The 23753-nt window shown below is 38.8% G+C and overlaps 1 protein-coding gene across 11 annotated transcripts in view; it reads right to left on the bottom strand.

The window, feature by feature from the left end:
• Positions 1-22900, bottom strand: part of snap91a (synaptosome associated protein 91a) — a 46835-nt gene extending 23935 nt beyond the window's left edge. For 8 of the 11 annotated variants that reach the window (XM_015017400.1, XM_015017420.1, XM_015017429.1 and 5 more), the window contains exons 1-8: positions 22028-22899; positions 7312-7454; positions 5656-5731; positions 3613-3715; positions 3172-3265; positions 2712-2823; positions 1665-1771; positions 1277-1318 (exon numbers count right to left, since the gene is read on the bottom strand). In XM_015017400.1, the coding sequence (XP_014872886.1) occupies positions 1277-1318; positions 1665-1771; positions 2712-2823; positions 3172-3265; positions 3613-3715; positions 5656-5731; positions 7312-7454; positions 22028-22157 (807 nt within the window). In that variant the 5' untranslated portion in view covers positions 22158-22899. Of the gene's footprint in view, positions 1-1276; positions 1319-1664; positions 1772-2711; positions 2824-3171; positions 3266-3612; positions 3716-5655; positions 5732-7311; positions 7455-22027 lie in introns of all 11 variants that reach the window. The other 3 variants (XM_015017444.1, XM_015017452.1, XM_015017481.1) reach the window with 2 other exon arrangements.
• Between the last annotated feature and the right edge of the window lie 853 nt (positions 22901-23753).

Raw genomic sequence — 23753 nt, 5'->3', positions numbered from 1 at the left:
GGTAGTTGTAAACATTTTTTTACAGTAGTCTAAAATATTCGCATACAACCCCATCTAATACTGGGGGTCCACTATATTAGAATGAGCCATTTTTTTGTCCTCAATGACCAATAAAGGTTATTCTTTTTAAAGAAGGTTTTGTATATATCCATTATGATATCTATTTGTCACCTGACCAATTTTTGCACTCAGCAAAAGAACTTCTGCCTAATCACAGCTCTTTAATATAAACATGGTTTCTGCATATATTCAAACCAATATAAGCAAAACTGCTGCGGAACAGTACAGCACTGATAATATAAATTGATCTTGTATAATCAACAAAACTTGGCTTTAAAACTAGAAGTTTTTGCCGTCCCAATGCCATCTTGAAACACGGCCTAGTCAAGGTATTTTTGCGTCGCAGCAGAGCCGATGTCATGGTGCGCGTCTGATTTGTGCCACCTGTTTATCATGCCGTCGATGCAAATCATTCATGCTGCCGCTTCCAAAACAATAACCTCTGCTGTCGAGTTTCCACCGCAGGTCACAGCTTAATCGTCTGAAATTCAAGACGAAAAAATCAAGTTTCTCATCCCGGGAATCTGGTGCATCTTTAAGTGATCCACGTATCGGTAATTCATAATCGTTGTGATGCACACGCGGTCATGGAAACTCCACAGAACAAAACCCAGAGATGCAACTCTTCAACTGAAAATGCGCTTTGCGGCCTCAGCAGCTGCCTGCATGTTGCTTTCATCCAGTAAGCTCTGAAAGTTTCATGGTCCCACTTCATCTGAGTGGCTACAGTCTGCGGCTAGCTGTGCGTTGTGCGTCAATTCAGTGCTCTCAAAAAAAAAAAAATAAATAAATAAAATAAAACGGCTGTCCTCCTCTAAGCTGTCTTGCTCCCAAACGCTAGCTCTGTGCACTACTCGCTACTCACACTCTCAGCCTGAATGATCAATCTGCATCTCTGAAAGTAAAAAGAGAAGGGGTGGGCGAAAACAAGGGTAAATAACAAAAAAAAAAAAAAAAAAAAGAACCACAGCTCTCTGGTCGGGTGCAGGCGTCCCAGGATGTGTTTTTGTTGTTAAGAAGAAGAGGCAACCACCGTGAAACAACAGCAGTAAGGGAAAAAAAAGTGGAGGACATTCGTACTTCATGCAAGACAATTAGGAGGTCATTAGGAAAAAGAAAAAAAAAACTGACATGCTCTGTTTGAGGCTTAGTGAACATTTTGAATTTGATAAATAGTTTTAAAAGCTGGGAAAAAAAAAGTTTTAGTGAGTCGTACCTGAGTGAGCTCAGGTATGTCGTTTTTATCTATTCCCACTTGCTGTAACAGAAAAAGCGACACATTAAAATTCAAATTTAGTGTCAAACTCAAGATCCAAAACAACTTTTTATGTGGCCCTCTAGAGACACATAAATAAAACCTTCAAGAAAGCACAATCAAATTAAAGCAGTTTTTATTCTGTCAAAATACATTAATGTGATAAAAGTTCATTGTTGTTAACTTTAAGGAATGTTTGTCTCTCATCGACTGCAGAGACATCCAGTTATTCATATTTTAACAGTTTCATGGGTAGTTTTATCGATGTTTTGCCACAACCAGCCTTACATGATCTTGATGTGGCCTGAAATAAAAATGAGTTTGACATCCCCCCCCACCCAAAGGATACCTCTGCAATTTTGAAGAACTCAGACACCCGGGTCATCCGCGTCAGGAACCTCTTATAGATCTCCAGTCCGTCTTTACACTGGCTCCTCTTCATCTGGAAAAATTTCTCTGGGCAAACAAAATGGCGAAAAATGTCACCCTTAAAATACACGACAAACCGTTCTACAAGGGGCTGCAAACAATGCAATAAAAAGCACTTCAGCTTTTATGACGGACTCCGTGGAAACAGAAGCGCGTCCTCTCTGGGCTGAATTGGCTGCGAGTTACTGTGTACGTCTGCTATGAAATACATGAAACTGGATGAAATTCCACACCCATGTGATTATTTCAGGATTTGTAAAGGATTCCTGAGCAGCTTCATGCTGGAGACGATGCGGGAAAACTAGGTGAAAATACACAGCTTAGCATCATCCACTCATTTTTTTGAGCACTGGAAAAATATTAAGGAAGAGAAAGAGAAAATTGTTAAAAAAAAAAAAAAGGTTCAAATGTGCCAATTAATTTACTCTGTGTTATACCGGCTGATGTTTTTAATGCTGACCAAAGATACATCCTACGTATTACACTGCTGACTGAAAAGAAAATCAATACTTTCAATTGGAAAAATGTGAAGTCATCAAATGTAACTGAATGGACAGAGAGGACATTTGTTTTGTGTGACTGAATTGTGGAAATATAAAATAAATATTAATGAAAAACAACGAAAAGCCAGATATCATGATAATTTAAAGCATTGAATGCATCAGTTTATTCTTTTGTTTTCTTTTTCCTATTCTCTCTCCTCTCTGTTTTTTTTTTTTTTATTTCAAACATAGAATTAGAAATAACTTCATACTCTAACACAGTTTCCCAAAAGAACGCTGTCAAAGGACCAACAAAGGTCAGTCTGTATTGTGAAAATGACGGTGCACGCCTTTTAAATATTAACTTTCACACTAAGCACCCTTTCAGGTTTAAATTAAGATTCTGTATCAGACCTATGAATCCATAAAAGCCATATTTTTTCCAACATTTGAATAAAATGCGCAAAACGAAAGTGTTTCCTCACCAAGCAGATTGATGATGCCGTCATTGTAGCAGGCATACAACTTGATGAGATCTTTGAAGAGAAGGAGAAAGCAGGCGTTTATCACGCCGTTGTTCAGATCTTTGGGGTGAACCTGCAAGCAAAAAGTGAAAATTAGTTTTTGATTTAGAGCTACAGATATTTAAGAGAAAAAAAAGCAACTGGAATTTAGTGTTTAAAAGCCATAGTCAGATTTACATCTTGCAGCATCTTTACAGAAACACACATGAATTGCATAGAAGTACTTAATGACACAGCAGTATTAGCAGTATTACCAAATATCACAAATAAAAAGAAAAAAAAATCAAGGTCAAACAAAACTTTCTGGTTTTATTATTAGTTTAATAACGATCATAAAACATAGGGTGACAGGCTGCGAGTTTGTGTGTTTCCCACAGCGAATTCGATGAACACTGTCGCCCTGTTATCAAGTGTCTCTCACCTCGAAGTCCAAAAGCGAGTCGATCTGGCTCTGCAGGATCGGCATTCCTTTCAACAGCTTCTCCACTGACATGGTCCTCATCGCTCCATCAGCTCTGAGATTCAAAGAGCAGAGAAAATTACACAGCAACTCTTTGAAACATTTACATTTGATGAGAAAACATTAACTTTTCTACGACGACATGTTCTGAAAGCTCTTCACACATCTGTCACACATATCGTTCAATTGCCTCGTTTCTATTCTGTTCAGGTGCGGTGCCTGGTTACGCAGCCATCGTAAAACCTTATGTCTGCCAGTTAACAGAGCTCTAAAATATCCAAACATGATCAAAAACCTTCTCTGTATTCATCTCTTCACTCTGGAGAAGCTCCAGCATTATCCATCACACCAAACTAGTATCACACACAGATTCCCTTGTGACGGAGGATTAAGCGACCGTACCCTTTTTTAACTCGTCCAAAGTCGAAGGACATCTGTCTGTAGGCGAAGGCCTTCTCGTTGAGATAGCGGCTGTAACGTCTGATGAACGTGGACATGTCGTAGCCTGAGGAGAACACATCCATATCATCATGTCTGCAGTGAGCCGAGTTCCCATTGTGTAAACTAATGAAGCTCTTTATTTTATTTTTTTTAAGGATGTGACCTTATTGTGGTGACAATAAATGACGCTCTGCTTAGACATTACAGACTTTTTAGAGACAGTCATTACGTTGTAGAGGTGAGGAGTTTTGATTTTTTTTCATCAGTGAACAGAGTCTGGATTTCTGCTCTATGTGCATGCAGTAAAGCTGCTCCAAACTCACATCCATCTGGGAACTATAATTGAGAAAACACATGCCAGTCCTTTAACTTAAAGCTCAACTATAATGGTCCACAGGTACAGGACGCAAAAAAGAACAGGGGGAATTAATTAACCATTGAGGGATCTCACTGTACATTTAGAGCATAGCTTAATAAACAGTACAGATATTTATTTTCAAGTTACTTAAGAGTACTCTTAACCTAAATTGTGCTTAAATTAAACAGATTTTTCTTAGTGGTTGTATAATGTTCAAAGTGACAATTAACATCTTAACTTTCATTGCAAAATATGTCACATTTTCTCTTTATTTATTTTTTCAGAAAATGGGAAAAAAAATTCAGATGGCCCAGTAGAAACTTGGCAAGTACTACAAGATAATGTCATTATTGCGCTAAATTACATGTAATGGGCTCTACAAACATTTAGACACCCTTATTTTATTTTATGTTTTGACAGTTTTTTTTTCTGACTAAAAAACAGATCACATCCATATCATCAAAATAAGATAAAGATTCAATTGCTAAAAAAATGCCAAAAAACAAAATATATTTTTCTAGTTAAATTGGGTACTTTATATTTATATTAACCAAAATAAAATATGTGATTTTGTCTTAGCTTAGCTTCATCCTAAATATGAAGCCAAGAAGCTAAAAATCATTAATTTTACCAGAGAGGTTAAAAGATAGGAAAGACCTATGTTTTTTTCATAATCCCTTCATGAGAAGTTGTTTTATGCTTGTGGTAAGAGGCATAAATATGTTAGCAGTTAGTGAAACAACTCAACATTAAAAGTAAAATGCAAACAAATTTATTCAGCTAATTTGGGGGCCAGGTTTGCTAAGTTAGCTAACTTGCTAGCTTTTCTGATTGAAGTCATTCTAGAGCAGAAAATCAAACCAAACCCAAAACTTTCATGCTGCTGGCCAACTCAGAGTAGCTAAAAATGACTGATGTATGAATACAGAAATAAGGTAAAGATTATTTACTTCCATGGTGATTCAATAAGTCTGTTCCAGGATGCACCATGTTAGCATTACTTCTGTCGTATTAGCATTCTTCACAAAAATGTGTTGCAAAATCACTCATCTTACAATAACCCAACGTAAAAGGAGAGAGAGCATGTCTTACTAGAGTGACAAGCTGCTCTTTTTTAATATTTTAGAGTTCCTGACAGTGCTTTATGTTCGTCAGCCTCTGTGGGAACGTTTCTTAACATGGGAAGCATTAAAAGGGGCTTAAAATGCACACTCTGTAAACTCTGCAGTCAAGCAAGCAGAAACACATCTGTGACAGCAGGCTGTGAACCCAGTATTTATCACTGTGGGTGATGTCCTAATTTCCATAGCAATTGGTTCCTCTGACTGCAGCAGAGACTACTTGTGGATGCCAAGGTGTATTTTGCTGCCTTAAGTTAAAAAAAAAAAAACAGATTTCAAACACTTATTTTTATGAGTCAATGTGAAAAAGACTGAAATAAAAAAAAAAAGTAGCACATCCAAGTAAGCTAAATGGCTATATGCTTTCACCTTGCTTAAAAGGATGTGAACAAATCTGCATGTTTAAGGGTCATTAACGATCAAGAACCAGATCATTTCATTTTTGGTTCGTTCTGTTTGAGTGTTGAAGCTGCTCCTTTAGAGCTGTGTGTAACGTCATAATTGTTTGCGTCAGACACCACGCACCATGGGAGCCGGTTTTGTCCAGGAAGTTGCTGAGGTTGAACAAGGTGTTCCTAGATGCCAGGAACTGGACAAATCTCTGCAGAAAAGGACAAATGCATAAAGTTACGTATTTATCGTCCTAGTGAGTAAGCAGTCCCTGCCTCTGTCAAGTCTTTAAAATCATGGTGGACACATTTCAGAGGAGTCCAGCAGAACTCTGTCAGAATATAAAGTAAGTAGACTTAATAAGTCAAATTTGATTTTTTGTTTCTGATATTTAAATAGAGATGAAGGTAAGCATTAATCTAAGTTGGACACATTATGGGTCAAAAAACTAGAAAGTAGTGCAAAAATAAACTCCAGTGGTATTAAACCATAAAGAATATCCCAACTTCTTGTTTACTAGAAACAGGAGGCAATTTAGTGAAACTTTGATGGAAAGAAATACAAATCTCTAAAATTACAAACCATTTGTGATATGTATGTTTGTTCCCAGACCTTAGTATAATTTAGTGACCCATGCCAACACAACGCAGTTGCCTTTGTTCATGCTGTGATGTCAACGAGGTTGATGCTGTTATCGTAACGTTGCTGGAATATTCCCTAATCAGTATTCAGACAGAGACGGGTCAATACCAGAGGCCCTGTCAATCCACAGGTGTCTGAACAACAGGAAAAGGTTATTAAGGTAAATTTAACTCTACCCATTTTTAAAAATGTGTAAATGTGCTTGAAAAGATGAAGGTAAAAAACTCCAATTATAGTCTAAAATATATCTGACCTGCAAAGTGGAAAAAATGTCAGCATAAAAATTGCCGATGTCTAGAGGTGGTAAAAAAGTGAAAGGCACAGAGTTTTATTTAAATGTATCATACTCATATTGTAAAGACAACGCGATGTGAAGGATAGACGTCCCTATCTGATCCCATGTATCGATATTTTACTGCATCCAAAGTTCCTGACAAATTCAACACCAAGACACATTGCTGCATTTTTCACAAACAATTTTATAGTTTAACAGTCTTCAGTTTTCCTGGTAGAGCTTGTGTGGTTTGTCTGCATTATTATGTTGGTAGAATCGGGGTTTTTGACAGCAAACCGGATTGTCCTTTCTGTGAGTTTTATGCAACTTTCTCCGTTCATCATTACAATTACATATCGACTCAAAGTGGTCAATTTAGTGAGAGAAATTCAGTTTTTCCCTACGAGGTACCCAAGAAGGGAGAGGGCATCTTTTCCTGTAAGCTAATACAGCACAAAATGAACTGGAACCAAATTGAAATAATGTTACAAGACATGAAAACAAAGTACGAAGTGGCTAGCATTAGATAGTATTAGCCCAACACTCTCCGCTAACTAAGCCATGTCAAAAAATGTGTCGGCAGCAGACGCTTCTCGCAAGGGATAAGATGCATTGTTCTTTGTCTGAACAAAGACCTTATAATTAAAATCAATGCACACCACACTGATGTACTGGAATGAATTTTCAACTTGATTTTTATGTTAATATTGTTTCAGTGTGTTCACAGAGCGTCGACTGAAACCTCTTATAATGCACAAACGGTGTTCTGTTTTGCATTTAGGCCTTCACAGCCAATATAGATTGGTTAATGAGCTAAAAAGGCAAAAATATGTCACGCTTTCTGTGTGCAACACATTCACACAGATTGGCCTTACCTCGTTACCATGCACCATGAGGTGGTGTGTGGTGATCAGGGCTTTGAAAACCACCACCCAGCTGGCGTTGCCCACCCTCTCCATCAGCGTGTCTGCCATCTGGGGCACGTTCACGTTGGAATCCTGGGTGGCCTGGATCAGGTCTGAGGAGCAGAGCGAGGACAAACGTGAGGTCAGGTGATAAATGTCGGCAGAGACTCATACAGTGAAGCTTTCAGTAATAATGCAAACAGATTGGAGCAAGGAGGAAGACAGATGTCTAGAAAACAGATAGGACTATGGAGAATAATTGTGGAGATATGAAATATCTACTTCTGTGTAGCTCACAGTAACACTGTGTGAAATTACACTGTTTAGTGCCTACTAGTTTTGCTAAAAATAATTTAATTGTATTTAAATGATCAACTTCCTATTTGAATCAGAAATCTAAGTTCAGGTTGTGAGCTGAGGTGGTCCTCGTCTCATCAAGCTTGTCGTTTTACACTCAACAGAAATGTATTCGGAGGATCGTTTCACATTATGATGCTTTTGCTTACTGTGAGTCACACTGGCTGCTGCTTTGTTTGGTTTCTGCAGCAGAGCTCTTCAGCTAGCGTAGGGAGCCAGAAAGAGAGTGGAATATTCCACAGCAGAAAGATACACAAAAGACGAGATGACTGCAAAAGACGAGATGACTGCATTACAGATGATGGCAGATGCAGAACCAAATTGATAAAATAACACACCAAACATTTAGGACGTTTTAATAGGAAAGCAACCTTTTCACAAGTTTTTTTTTTTTTTTTTTTTTTTTTTGGATTGTTGCATCCATTTTTGTGAAGGTAAAAATACGAGTAAATTTTTTTTATTTTAAAGTTGTAATATTTTTCACTAATTCCCAAACAGTCGTGACAGCTAACTGGTTTTCCTATAATTCACCTTACAGAGTGCGACTTATCAAAATGCAGAGTCGGGAAATTTAATACAGTGCATAAAAGGTACGAGCTCAAGCGACATTGTGTAGTAAACCATCATAATGACGAATTAACACTTCTCGCCCAACCTCAACGCGTCTTACACTTTTATCCCTCTGTTTTGTTTTTCCGAACCTGAATATAATGAAGCAAATAGCTGTTTTCAACTAGCAACTAATTCCTCATCACTCAATGTTGTCTGTCACAAGCTGCTTCATTTACATTTGTGCGCAAAACATTGCCAATATTCCACCAATGTTGAAAAAAAAAAAAACAATTTCGCAATTGCGATGATGTATCCATTAAATAAGAAACGTAATTAAACTCACGTGTGAATACGTTTGCCATTAAAAACACCTGCCGCGCCATGACTCACCAACTACTTCCTGTCGTCTTCTTCTTCGTGGTTTGAGCCAGTGGCAACATCCGGTTGTTGATCATGTGACTACTGTGATGCGAAAAAAGTGCTACCATTTTGATACAGCCCCCGATAAAACGCCTCATTCTAGCGGCAACACGTGTTTCTCTTTTAATCGACAAACGAAAGCTTTTTTTTTATCTGGCATGTTTTTAAATCATGAATTAATCAATATTTTTCAATTTCACTAGCCTCAACCAGCCCAAATTACAACCAGACAAACAGGTAAGAGATTTACTTTAAAAGAACATAGATAACAACAGGAAGCAGGCCTTAAAAAACAACATTTCCTGTCACCATCTCAGAACAGAAGTGAAACAAATTCACAAATATTTATAGATTTCGGTCACAAAGTCACGTTAAAAGCAACCTAAAAAAAATTAAGTGAGTTAAAACGATATGAGCCTGTTTTAGGTAAAACAACCAGTGGGTAGAAAAAAGCTAACTACATATAGCTACATATAAAGAATGAACTGTTTTATTCTGAGGACCTTTACATTGAAACCTCATCGGTGTAAGACTACTGAGCATGAGTTTTTGATGCAAGCAACATGGCTCTGTGCTCAGGGTGTCCTTGCACCAGAGGGTGGTCTGAATGCTCAGAAATAGAAAAACGTTCTCAAGACTGAGTTTTGTTTATGTCCTGCCAATGGAAATGAGAAGCACCCTCCCCATGTTTTGCACATTTAATGCACTGTAAAAACAACATGTGTGTGCATCTGTGGCTAAAGTTTGAGGTTTAAAGTCTTTTGTATTTACTGCCATCTAAAGCTCTTTCTACTAGGCTATGTTTGATTTTATATAAAAGAAATCAACACACTTTTCCTTTCGGCAAATATTTCCCTGCCAGCCGCAAACATTGACTCCCTTTTAAACCCGATGTGTTTGCCTTTGTTTTGTGCTCTCATTTTTTTAAGACAAATTGCCTTGTGCTGTTGCTACTGATGCTTTCAATTCGTCACTGCATGTCTCTCTTCTGCCGCATCTGAATCGGTTTACATTAGTTAGAAATATGAGCTGCGGTAGACAGGGAACAGTCACAGTGTTATTGCCATGCTTGGCGTTGAATGAGTTTCACATTGTTTTTCATTGTTTCAGCTGGCAACTCATTTGACAAAGCCCGTGTTTTCGGCCATTTAGCCAAGCTCAACAGCTTAGCTCTTATGTACCGCCACTTCCCTATACGTATTGCTCTATTAACGTGCTCTATGAGACTCAGATGGAGACCGAGGTTCGTTTGACCTCTGACAAGTTGGACGGCTCCTTTGCTTCCGCTATCATGCTTCTATCATGCAGCAATAACAAGTGCCCGTTTCCTGTTCAGTAGTAAGACAGCAGGAGCACCGGCACACATAAACACACACACACGCACACGCACACACAGGAGTGTGAAGGATAATCCCTACAGGGCTGATGAGTCAGCAGCCTGCATCATCCTACGCTCTTCATGTCCCTGTCTCCTTCTGTCTGTCAGCCCGTCTCACTCTCCGCCTGCTTCTCTCTCTGTTGCCTCCTGTAAGAGTCGTTGGCTGTACTACGACTGTAGGGACAAAACGCAACACCTCTTACATTAAATATTGGCTCAGACAGGTGTCCCAGGACCAAGAGGAATGCCACAGACCATCATTTTTGGAAGTGGAAAAAGGCTGAATCCAGTGAAAACAGGTTAAGTTGCAAACACAATTTTGAAAAAAAATAAAAATAAATAAATAAATAAAATAGAACTATGAAGATATGCAAAGAGGATGAAGACTGAATGGAAGAGAAGTCATCAGCCTCGTCTACTGATCCCACGTACCCAAGCACGCTTATTCATAATTACACACGTGCAGCAGTGTGAGTGAAACAGAAAGACAGAGAGGGCCTGCTGCAAACAAGATTGAGTGTAAGAATGCATACGAATTATCAGTATGAATAACAATTAGCTTTTATTTGCATGCTTGGATCAGGATTTCGTTTATTGCTGCATTACTCATAAAACAAATAACCTTTACGATGACTACGCCAGTGTATTAGCCAAGGGACTACTTTCTGTATGTACATGTGGATCATACAGATGTATGCGAGGGTACCAACGCAAGCTAACGCCATGCCTTTAGCAAACCCACAATGCAATCCCCATTAAACCAGGTCAAGGTCTAGTAGTGCTGTTCAGTGTGTCAATGAGGTGTCCCCGTTTCTGTTTGTTTAACAGTATGTGAACAATATCTGTACATATATCTGAACAATGTGTATTTGGGCAGTTGCGGGAGCAACCTGCAGTCAGCTATAACAACGGCTGCAGGAGGAAAGGTGAAGCAGCTGGCGTACACCGTCTGCGAACTTCTTGATGTCTTTACCCAGCTGACCTGCGCAGTGTCAGATAACTGCCACTGAATCTGGATGCCTCCACGGCGCCTGCCACACCCGGCAACACACAGCAGGACTCCGGTTTCAGCGAACAGCCTGCAACGCATCGATCGCTGTAAGTGATCTCAAAGCCACAGCGTGTGGGTACAACTCAGGGCGAACCCCCCTAAAGAAGCACGCACTGCAGGAAACACTCATTCCTCTCCCTGTCCCTTCCTTTTCCACAGATATGTTTCTGAATGGTGCAAAATACCTACTAGAGACATGCCAAGGTGGTCTCCTTGGCAACAGCTCCCTCGAGCTTGGAGTATGAAGCTAAATTCCTTTAAAATCATCCCGACGGTCTGTCGTCGTGATGTTTTCATCACCTGCAGTGACGTGTACTGACTGTCTGGATTCACCTGACTACACATGAGAACCTGTAGAATTTCTCTCCGTTTAACATCCACTCCTCGCCTTTTATATTATTCTTTCCATGTTCAAACAAACGACTCCTAAACATGGCGACAGACGTGTTCAAATGAGGATGCAACGCCTGCGGGACGATCCATAGAGCGCTGAGCGGCACATGAATGGAGAACTCGAACCCTGTGTTTATTTTTAAACTGCTCTCACCTTCAGGCAACGCTTAAGAAGGAAAAGAAGAAAAAAAATACCCAGAATGCACTGTGGCAAGCATAGCATAGCATAGCATAGCATCAACATGTTGTGGCAGCCAAACGCAGAGGGTGCCAATGGGATGCGGACACTGTGGAGTCTGGATATGACATCTGAGGAATAAGCTGGCAGCCATTGGAACCTGCTGCTGTAGGGAAGACTGATATCAGAGCTGTGCCGACTTCATATGGACACTCAGTCTACTGTTTGCTATGCTGCAGCTTCTCTCCGTGTCATTAGTGCATTTAAAAAAAACAATCTCATCTGTATACAATCACGATGACATTCATCCTGGACATCAGTTCACCTCAGATCACCAACATGCAATCAAATTTTGTTCAGGAAAGATATGAAAAAATAAATCCATAGTGACATGACGACAACAATAACGAACCTGGATTTCAAATGAATTTATGATGGAACTTTCAAACATTCATGATGTTTCAACTTGCAGAGACAATCTGTTAACCATTAAATGAAAAAGAAATTAGATCACTTCCTTAAATGTGATGCAGTTGGGTGATTCTGAATCAATTTGCAAACGTCAAAAACTCATGGAGAGCTTGGAAAATTCAAAGAGAGCGCCTGCAAGAAGAAGCAATAGTGCTGAGTGCATCAATGCGTAGCTCCTGAATTAACATATAACTAAAACACACTTTTTCTATGATGATGCAAAGAAGAGTTTTATATAAAATTAAGAAAATTATGGACAACCCTGAGCATCCTCTTCAAAACAGCATGTCTCTTCTAATTCGCGACAGGTGATCTTTTCTGTCCATATCCATCAACATCTACAATAACTCTGTGGAGAATTTCTAATTAATGTGAGCTACAGCAACATTTCATTTCCCACTGGGATCAATAAAGTATTTTTTAATTTAAATTAAAGAGAATTGATTAAGCAGAAGCAGCAAAAAAAATAATAAAAGCAGCAAAATCTCATGAACAGACTATTTTACTACTATTTGTGCCAAAAGTGTTTGATATACATATATATATAGATATAGATATAAAAATCTGTTACTCTACATGGAACAGTATATCAGCAGTGATGTACTTCAAACTTTATATCTTAGCTTATAAATAATGTGTAATACATAAGTTACCTTTTATGGCTTTGACATCTCTAACCTTTTGGTTGCTTTGAAGGTTCTGCTGAGACTTCAGTAAGAATCAGTAAAATGTAAATATTCAGCAGGTTTGGCTTTTTGTTTTCTATTTAAAAAATCCCCAAGCTGCTTGTGCTGCAGCTGTTCCTCAGCTATCACTGCAGCATATTCTAATGAGCTAAAATAGGCATAACTTCGCATAATTCAAACCACAAAGTACGTCCAGCGCAACCCTTGGCATCTGTTGAACACGCATCAACAGGCACACATTAATTAAATTGGCAGAGGGGGATTTTTGAAACAATTCTTTACAATACTTAACAAGGGGGAAAGTCAAAATGGCTGCTATGAAATAGGCTAACATAGGGGGTAACAAGATTTAATGGTTTTGATATTAAAACATAACAATGTTTCAAAGGTTGACCAGGAACACTAATTTTAAAACGCACTACAGGGTCCTTCACCATCTTTAAATTATTTGTGGAAACATTAGATCCTTTGTAGAAAAAGGAAATTAGTAATGAAGCCTTTGTTTTGTTCACGAAATTTTAAAAAGAAGCATTTTTAACCCTTTTTTGGCAATGGGAGCCACTTGGAATGAGACAAAGATGAAAGTTACATTGTATGAAGTTGTCAACCCTGAACTGGAATATTCTACATTGATAACAGTGTCTACACAAGATCCCATGCAACAATTTCTGTAACATGTTTCTGTTCCTCCTGCACAACTCATTGGAGTTGAGTAATAATACAGCAGGAAACACTATAGCTTCACTCTATTATTGATATGCGGATGGCTGATATACTGTTAGCGAACAGCATCACACAACCATTTATAGTCCTGGGGAACGGCATTTGTCTCCTTTCAGATTTCTGGTTTTACTTTTTTCTCACTGAAATCTTTTAGATAATCACACAATTTTGCATATTAGACAAAAGTAGTCCGAGTAAATACAAAATAAAGTTTTCATTTGATGAGTGAAGTGAAGGAATCTAACTAATTTATCCCACCTAATTAAGACTTTAAGGAAAACATTTCTTGGACTGACTAGACGAAACTGTTTGTATGTTGTTCTGGTGGAAAACACCAGGACCCACATTTCAGAAACATGACATCACATCAGGAAGATCATGTGATGATGTTGGGTTGAACAGTAGCTGCTGAAAGTGACTGGTTCTTGACATGTCACCATTAAAGTTTCCAATAACAGGAAAAAGTCGATTGTCACTTTTTTGAAAATAAGTCATCAAAGGGGTCTAAAAAGTCACTAAATATAACAACAAAGTCGCTAAGTTGGCAACAACGCTTTCCCTCATCCAGACTACAGTATCTATACATCGATATGCCCCTTAGTCTGTTGGCTCCGCCCACTTTGGTGGAATTTTTCAGAAATTGTTTAGGGTTGATGTTATGCTTCCACAGGGGGCTTAGTTACACTTTAAGCTAAAGCAGGACAGTGATCCAAAGTAAGCCAGCAAGTCCAAATCTGAATGGTTTAAAAGAATAAGGTTTTGGATTGGCATAGTCAAAGTCTGTATCCAGTGGAGATTCTGTTCCATGGCCATTTGAAAATGCTTGATGGCAGTCGTTTCTGCTTTTTTTCCTCTTACTAAATGGGCATTAAATATTCAGCAACTCTTACGTTACAGTTTTTCCTCTTTGGACCCCAGAAGAGGATCTTTACATCACATGTAAAGATCAGAAACAGAAACTGAGGGGCAACTTGAGAGAGCAGAGCACATCTATTTGCTGCTAAGATTTAGAGTAGCAGCGATAATAGTGTGGTAGCGAGAAAGATCTTTGACTCGGCTCGTTAATCTGGACCAACACTGATGGCAGGGCACTCCACCTCCCACGCTGTTTGACATTACACAGATACCCGCTGAGCGATCGAGTCTGCAGTACATGCTAAGCTTTATCAACAACAAACTTCAAAGTTCTGCTTTCCAGTGCAACTCTTGGCAAAAATCACTCCTCACTGGAAAAACAAGAAGAAATAAGAATGGAGGACCAAAGACGACGTAAAGAGGGTCTGGATGAAGAAGGGGGCAACCACATACTGTGAACACGAGTGTTTTTGAGCATTTTATGAATTTAAAATAGAAGTTAGAGCTACTTTAAGCAATGGAAGGTTCAATACACGCTCTAAGTTGCTTCTGTGTGTGTCCCATATTGGTGCAAAATGAAGCATTTGACTAGAATATGTTTGGCTTCATGAGTTATGCTCTGCAGACCAATGAATAATGAGAAGTGTCGAGGCAACAAACAAGAACTGATGATCTACAGCATCCTTGGCTCAAGGATCGGTCCTGTGCGTCTGCCAACAGAACCCTTATACTGGACTTTATTGATGATTTCACTCCAGACATTTTAGAAAGAAATTAATTTGGAGGTACATCGAAGCAGTCTGGGCTTATATAATACCGGTACTAATTGGATGGCAATTCACAATTCAACAGGACAGGGATATTGAACAAACCACAATGAAAAGTTAAACAGTTTGACCGAGCAGTTGTGTTTAGATAAGTTTGGCATGCTATCCTTTCAAAGGTAAAGTTTTCCCAAACAGAGTCATTATGTAGTGTCGATGTTAACTTTCTGGGTCGGAGTGGCATCTAGAGATGCAAACTCAAAAACTCAACTGGAACAACATCCTCTTCTGCCCAAAGGATAAAAGAAATGGATCTTATTGTCAGGTATCATTCATGCTAAAATGAAAACAGAAATGTATTAGTTATGGAATAGACGTTCCTAGGTTTCATCAATTGGAAAAGAAAATGTGAAAAAAATGCGCAAGTCACTTTTTTCCAGGTGAATTTTTGGTCCTTCTTACTATAAATAGCCATAAAATGTTATTTAAAGATTATGCCCCTGTTTAGTTTTTTAAATAATTGGAACTTTTAATATCTGTCAGTTATTTACAATTTTCTGTATGTTAACCAGGTTCCAAATACCACATTGACAAACCCCAATGTGATATTTGTCAATCAAGTTGGGTGCTAGGCTATACTATGCTTTTTTTTAAGGTTTTATTCGCTCTAGTGGCCTTTACTTGACAGTGAATTGACATGAAAGTGAGTAATGAGAGAAGGGGGAAGACATGCGGCAAAGGTCACCAGGCCGGAAATCGAACTTGCTTCAGCCACGTATGTGGGTTGTGCTTAACCCCTGTGTCACCATAGCAGACCACTATACTATGTTTTACGATGCTATGTTATACTGTATTATACTATACTAAGGCATGCTATCCTATGTTTTATTATACTACACAATACTTTACTATACTATTGTATTTTAATCCCATTTTATGTATGCAGCCAATGAAAGAACATTGTCAGTGGCAGATATGAAAGAATTTATGAGATGCGAACCATCTAGAAGTTGGACTTCCAGATTTGTGTGTCTACTACACACACCTAAACAGCCCTCATATAAAATGTTAAAGTTGGGATTGGAAAGAGACCTCCAAATCTCTTACTAAAATTTTGACTTCATGAGGGTTGAAAACTTTTAAAAACTCAAATTAAAAATAAACGCCTGATCAAACTGCAGTTCAGATTTTACTTTTTTTTTTTAAAGAACAACATACAAAAATCAGTGTATTGTATTACCATTTGAAAATATTAAGAGTGGTGGTGCTCGAAACCTTAGCACTGAAAAGATCTTTGTTATCAGATTTATTTTGGAACATCTGCTCTATAGGAGAAAAACATGTAATATAAAATAAAAGAAAAAATATATGTCTCCCTTCTCAAAGGCCGTCATTATAAGAAAAAATGAAACAAAGTCTTCCCAGTTATATGATTGAGTGTTTGCCAATGAACATTTCCAAACAGTGAATTCCTTCAGCAAAAAAAAAAACAACAACTAAGAAACCATAGATCAACAAACTTGAATCTTTAGGAAAAAAAATCAGCAAACCAGATGAGTCCAAAAGACCATCCTAAGAGCTTCCCAGCCTCATCATTATCCATGAGGCCTTCTGGCTCTGAAATCTGGTAACACATTGATTGTGACACATGCAGCGGTAACAGCACCCTGTCTGCCAGAGGGGGCTCAGCATGCTGTTTATGTTCCTAATCGCTTGCCGTCCTGCTTCCCCCACCCCGCCACTCACCAACACACACCCAGCAGGTAACATGCACTGCTTTCACACTGAGCGGGCATTCCAGTCCGCTCAGTGTGAAATAACTGAGCGGGCTCAGTTATTTCTCTGAAATAAAACCGCTAATTGGAGTTACACTATTCAGAGCAGCAGCAGATAATGTGATAATTACCAAAGGATCCGGACCCTTCATCTACGTCGTGATCTTTGTACGATGCGGATACGAAAAAGAGACTTTTTTTCTTAAACAGATTTTCTAAAATGTGACCTTCACACTTACCAAGAAGTCGTGACTGTTGGAACAGCATTAAGATTTAGAGGTTTGGGAACGCAATGGGCAGATAAAACGATGGAGGCCATTAGGAGCAGCACGAGTGGTAGGGCTTGTCTTTAGAAACAGAGCCATTTTCATTTGGCTGCCATTCAAGTCTCTTTTCGCTGATTCCTTCTGGTCTGCAGATAAAACTGCCCCAGCAGGCTTGGTTCTCACCTATGCTTCCAGTATTCCTCACAAGAGAAACAAATAGTGTTTATCACATTTTCTGCTTATCACAGCATTCATTTAGCAGCTGCTGTTTAAAAAAAAAAGGAAATTTAAAAAATGAAGTCGCACAGACACTTCTGTCCGTCATGAGCGAGACTTACATAAACAGATGTTTTGTGAGGACTCAGGGCTAATGTTGTGCAAAAACAGATAGCCAATACAAGAAAAGCACCTTAAACTCATATTTCTCCGTACAGATATTATGCAATCCTTCCAAAATGTCTGACAGTACCGTCTGACTCGCATCTCACACGGCACTGTGTCATAGAATTAACACTGAATGTGGTTGGTGCGACAGACCTCATTCGCTGATTTGTATCCCATCCAGCAGTTCAGATAATTATATACCAGCACAAAACCCATTTGGAGAAAAATATGCTTCCTAAACAAGACAAGCTTCTTGCAAAGGTGAGCTAATACTACTGGATATTAAGCAAAATCTGGATGCGGCTAGATTGCAGGCTTTGATCTGAATGGCTTGAAAATCATTCACTAATTCAGACCCTTGACTCACAGCTGTATCTTCTTCTTGGCAACAGCCAATTCAGGCCCCTTCCTCAAATAGCGCACTCAGTGCTTCCAGCCAGGGTCTCAGGATGCAAGCTAAGTGAAGTTGCGAATGTACATCCCATTATGCTGAGCAATCCGTCCCACAAGCCAATCTTTTCCCAGTTTACGAAATGCATCTGGTTTTTAACCACGGTTGTCTCTCAGCTTCTTAAAAGATCAAAATGTGTCTTTAAAGTCTTCATAAACCTACAGGAAGAGACTGTTTACTATTAAATTATAGAATTGTAGAAATATTTCAAGTATAGGTAAAAAAACAAAAGCATTCAAGGACTTTGGTTATAGTGTAAAAACAAAGAGGTTAATAAGGCCTGCAGCAAGATTGTACAGACCTTATAAGATGTCAGAGAGACATGATAGCTTATATTTTGGTAAAATTAACTAATAAGATCAGTGCATTATGCTTTTTACAATGAGAAATGTAATTGTACCTTATTACGTCTAACTTTCTGAAGACTTTTGATTGAATTACCTAAGTTTGATCTATTTAAAGTTTTAAAATAGAAGCATGTCCTGAAAGTTGCTTATGCCAGAGAGGCACATATGTGGCCGTAGGCTGTGTAGTCTTTAATCCAGAAGAACCAATCTTTTCAAGTTCTTACTGTTTAAAATTTTTAACAACTTGTTGAGAGATGAGAGCGAGGTCAGACATACACTATTTGTCTTCTGTGTTTATGTAACATTAATCGACCACCTAAGGTTTGTTCCAAATAAGTAGTGGAAAAAGATACCAATGTCTATAACTCATTATTAAAGGACAAATAAGATTTATTTGTAAGTGGGTTCTATTGTGAAGTTATGATTGGTCAATATCTTGTCTTTTGTTGTTGGCTGAAAAAGCGATGCCAGCAGTATAATTTACTGCAGATTAAATATTGACTGCTAGAAGCTCTTTGCAGAGCAACACTTCTAACGAGTTTAACTATGTCTTTAGTTGGTCTGTGGCATTTTAGGGCAAGCTTTAAAAAAAAGATAATTCCACTGTCATCAGCTGTAGTAGTAAAAAGATTTTATTAGAGTGAATCTGAAGAAAAGTAAATAAATTGTGGAAGGCTAAGAGCTAGCCAGAGGGTGGCCATGCTTTTAGCTGATGTATTTAAAAGACTAAAACTGATATTATATTGTCTTCCATTACTCTGAGGATTTTTTGACTTTACTCCAAACTCACTGCAGTGCGATGTCTGTCCCTTTTCTCAATTTGTGTATCTGGTAGTGGAGGTGCCCAACATTCATCATACCTCTGATTATCTGTCCATCTGCCAGGTCACTTCCCATCTAAACCCTGTAAATAACAACTAATCAGGCCATAAAATCTGCCCAAACAAAGACAAACATTGATTTAAAAACAAAGGGGAAAAAAGCAGATAAAAGTTCATGTTGCCAGTTGATTTCAATCTAGCATTGTTGGATCAATTGGATCAATTTTGCAGATGACTATATTTCTGCAAGACAACACACACACCAAATTTTGGTTATGTATGCATTTTTAATGTCTCTTTGTGCAGCACTTACAGTAAACAAATAAAGCAAGGTATGTCAATATACTGGAGTTTTTTCTTATGATGTAGAGATGAGCTAATGATACAAACAAAAAGACTGTTGCAGATAATTTTGTCAAGGAAATATTGAATGTAAGTGGTCTTAAGATAACAAATTAGTTGCAGCTTCACAAGGATTTTTTATGTAATTTTCTTTTTTTTAAAAAGGTGAGCATACTTATTTCTGTCCTCTTAACATAAATTTTGTCCAACAATAGTGTGAAAAACCTCAGTGTCAGTAGCAAAATTAAAGAAAAACTAATACTAGCCTCCATGAGGGCATGACCATGTTTCTTCACCTGTCACAAATGCTGAAACAAACTTCTGCAAATTGACCAGTTTGCACTTACCTATTAGCTAAATCACCAGGTTTCATTGTTCATATTTATATTCTGCATGGACTGGTTCCCTGTGCTAACACAAACTCAGTTTGAGTTTTCCAGTTCCAGCTTAGAGGCATTTCCTCGAATTTCTTTTTTGTTTCTTGCTCCAAACATTGTGGTATCTGTACTCCTTGGCTGTTTTGTACTAATATATGAAGTGTTTTTGTGCATTTATGCTCATTGTTTTAATATTGAGTAATCTGAACTTTGAAAGCTCCATTAAACCTTTCTGTTTCATTTTTGTTTTAAATATTAGGTTGTATATTTACAGTGTCATGCCAAAGTATGACACCCCATAGTCTTTTTGTTGTCACATTACAACAACAAACATTAATGTCTTATATTGTGATCGTATGTGATTTTATGTGATGAACATAAAGTAGTAAATAAGTGTGAAGTGGAAGGAAAATAATACATGGTTTTCACAACATCAGAAAAGTCTGCTTTGTAGAACCATCAATTACAGATGCAAGTGTTTTATGTTACTTTACACATCTGAGAATATCAGCTCTGCATTCATTAAATCCCTCAATTTGCAGTTTTAACTGTATGTTTGGGTAATTATCCTGCTGAAACAAGAACCTCCACCCTTTTCTCAAACCTTCTAACAGTCGTTCTTCCAGCAGTGTCCTGTATTTACTTCCATCAGTTTCAGCTTCTCTGTCACTACTGGAGAAGCATGTCCCATGACATGTTGCAGACAGCACCGTGTTTTATGATGAAGATGGTGATGTGCAGTGTTACTTATCTGCTAAAGTGTTTTTCAGGTGGATCAATGGGTTCAATTTGATCTTTTTGATCTTTTGTTTCTAAAGTCCCTACATGATTTGTGGTCTGCTTTAAACAGGACTTCATTCTTTATTTCAAAAAAGTGTTTCTTCCCATTATTAATCCACAAATGCCAGATTCTTCCCTCCATGTTTACCAATGGCATGATTGCTCTTTCTTTGATTAACTATTTTCTTTATCTGGGCATGTCTGGGTAAGTGTATTGTTGATCCATGCTTTTCAGCTTTATGCCTGACTTTACTGCTGTGTGTAATGTTCCCTAAAAACCATTTGAGAGCCTTATCTGACAGCTGGATTTGCACTGAGTAAATTTCACATGAGTGAACTCTGCTAAAGTCTGGGGTGTCCAAAGCCAGTCCTTAAGGGCCGATATCCTGCTTGTTTTAGTTCAACACCCTGGTAGCAGCTACCTACTCAGCATGCCAATGTTCTGCGGAGGCCTTCTAATGACCCTTCATTTGATTCAGCTGAATTGAAGCATCTAAAAGATGGAGGATGGCGGCTCTTAAGGACCAACTTTAAAGACGCCTGCATTGGGTGATACATTTCAAAGTTTATATATGCAAAACATTTGAAATCAATGAGTCATTTTCCTTCAACTTCCATTTTAATTTTTCTTCCACAGCTATACACTATTTTGTATTGATCTGCTGCATAAAATTCCAATGAGATACATTCATGTTTGTGAATGTTATTTGACAAAATTTCAAAAAGATAAAGATGTACCATCAGTTTTGCAAGGCACTTCATGATGTTATATACATATATATATAAAAGTTAACGTATATTAATATGTCAGTGTTATGCAGTTCACAAATCAAATGCTAACTTTTATGTGTTCTCTGTGCTACACTAAAGTGACAAATAATGTCACTGCAAATAGCCAATTTGGCTGCACTTGTGTGTAGCATGTGTGTGTGTAAGTGTTTCTGGTTTTTGTAGTCTCATTAGAACCTCACTTCACACAGTTCCATCTAAGGCTCATAGATGGTATGGGGACCAAATCCAAGACTAATTTATTATTGTATTACTGGTTGGTGATTAGCACTAGAAATTGAGTAAACAGTGAAACTTGGGGGCTAGGCTACATTGAATGAATGGACGTCAGTGCAATGCAAGGGTAGCAGAACAAGCTAGTGTGAATTAGTGACACTGTACTTTTGAATGACATATTCCCTATACTATGGAAAAGATGTAGGTGGAATGAGGGATGGAGGGGATAGATAGATAGATAGATAGATAGATAGATAGATAGATAGATAGATAGATAGATAGATAGATAGATAGATAGATAGATACTTACATTCCAGGTGTTTTTTCTTTGGGGCTGTCTGCTCATGTGTAGTGGCCTTACACACGGCCCTGGAGACCTCGGAGCCCGTCAGGGTGTACTGAGCCGCGGCGATGCGGTCTGTCAGCGTCTGCCCCGACATCTTCTAAATATCCGCTGAGTCCAATCTCCACGATCAGAGTCCAATATGGTCCTACCCCCTCACACACACGCACACACGCACACGCACTCGCTCACGCACTCACTCACACACTCACACCTACGCTCTCACACACGCACCAAAAAGAGAGGGCAGCCCCAAAAATCCTAGCTGCCCTCGAAAACGGCCGCACAGATCCGGCGCTAGAGAGGAGCCGCTGGGACACTTTCTGATTGCATAACAACTGGAAGTCCGTCCTGTTGGGAATTCACGCGTTTCCTTCCCCGAAGGCCGGTATCCAACATTCGGCAGCAAAAAAAAAAAAAAAAAAAAAAAAAAAAAAAAAAAAGGGGAAAATCCAATCCAAACCCACGAGGGGGTTGATTTGTTATTATTATTATTTTATTTCAGATCGGTGATCTGAATGCAGCCTACCGGATGATGCTGGTCGCTGCCTCCCCCTCCTCCCTGTCTTCCTTCCTCCTCCTGGATAATCCTCACCAGCAGCAGCAGCCGCGGTCCTACCGTCCCTGTGTATCAGCGGGGCATACAGGGAAGCATCATCACCATCATCATTCCCCCCTACCATCCAACGCAACTCCGTTGCGGCCTGTGATACAGAAGTTAAGCGCCAGAGCCCGGCAGGTTCGGATCGCGATTTTTTTCTGTGAATTCACATGCTCTTATTTTTTTCCCCTTTTAATTTATTTATTTAATAACTCATCCGCTCCCCCACCCTACCCCGAGACGAGTGGCGCTGCGTTGCCAGCCGCGCTGCTTCCTCTATTATCGCGAGACCCGGAGAAGGCGTAAAGACACGAGAAGGGGGCAGATGGGAGGAGGGGGAGGGTCGTCTAAACGGCCGAGCGTGATGCTTTCTGTGAAGGTCATATGGAGCTCGAAGCTGCATGCAGCAAGACTTCACCATGTTCTCTGGTCCTGTCGGTTCTCCATTTGTGTAAAACAAATAGATGAATGATGAGCAGAGCAGGAGGTGAAGAAGAAAGGCGGGTTTAGTCTCTGTCCATGGTGCTGATTTCTCCTGTTAGCGAGTAAACCCGCAGATCTGATTTCTACATGTTTTATCATGTTATAATCACAAACTTCAGGGAATATTGGATAAAAAAAAAAGACAAACACCTTGTGTTGTGGAAGGAGAAAGTTAGTTTTAAAAATGGTATTAATGTGTGTACAATTGTATTCAGCTCAGTTTTCCTATATATGCAAATAAATAGAATCTAGACCTACCAAAAGCTGGTTAAATGACCCTGGTGTGACTGTTCCTTACTGGCCAGCAGACTCCCCTGACCTTTAACCCCATAGAAAGTCTATGGGCTGTTGTCAAGAGGAAGATGAGACCGCTGATCCAACAAGGCAGATGACCAGAAGGCAGCCGGCAAAGCGATCCACAGGCTGATCTCCTCTTATGCCACGGTGCATTAATGCCATAACTCATGCAAGAGGAGGCCCAACCTTGTATTGAGTGCACAGAAATGTAAATACTTTTCAGTAGCCTCAAATTTTTACTCAAAACACTAATTTTTCATTGGTCTATAATCATTAAAACTGCAACAAGATAAAAGCTTGAAGTGTTTTACT

This window comes from Poecilia latipinna, unplaced genomic scaffold (assembly GCF_001443285.1).
Source record: "Poecilia latipinna isolate Pla-1442-1.1 unplaced genomic scaffold, P_latipinna-1.0 Scaffold76, whole genome shotgun sequence".
NCBI lineage: Eukaryota > Metazoa > Chordata > Actinopteri > Cyprinodontiformes > Poeciliidae > Poecilia > Poecilia latipinna.
Note: the sequence above shows the minus strand (reverse complement) of the source record. Positions and strands in the feature narration are given on the sequence as shown.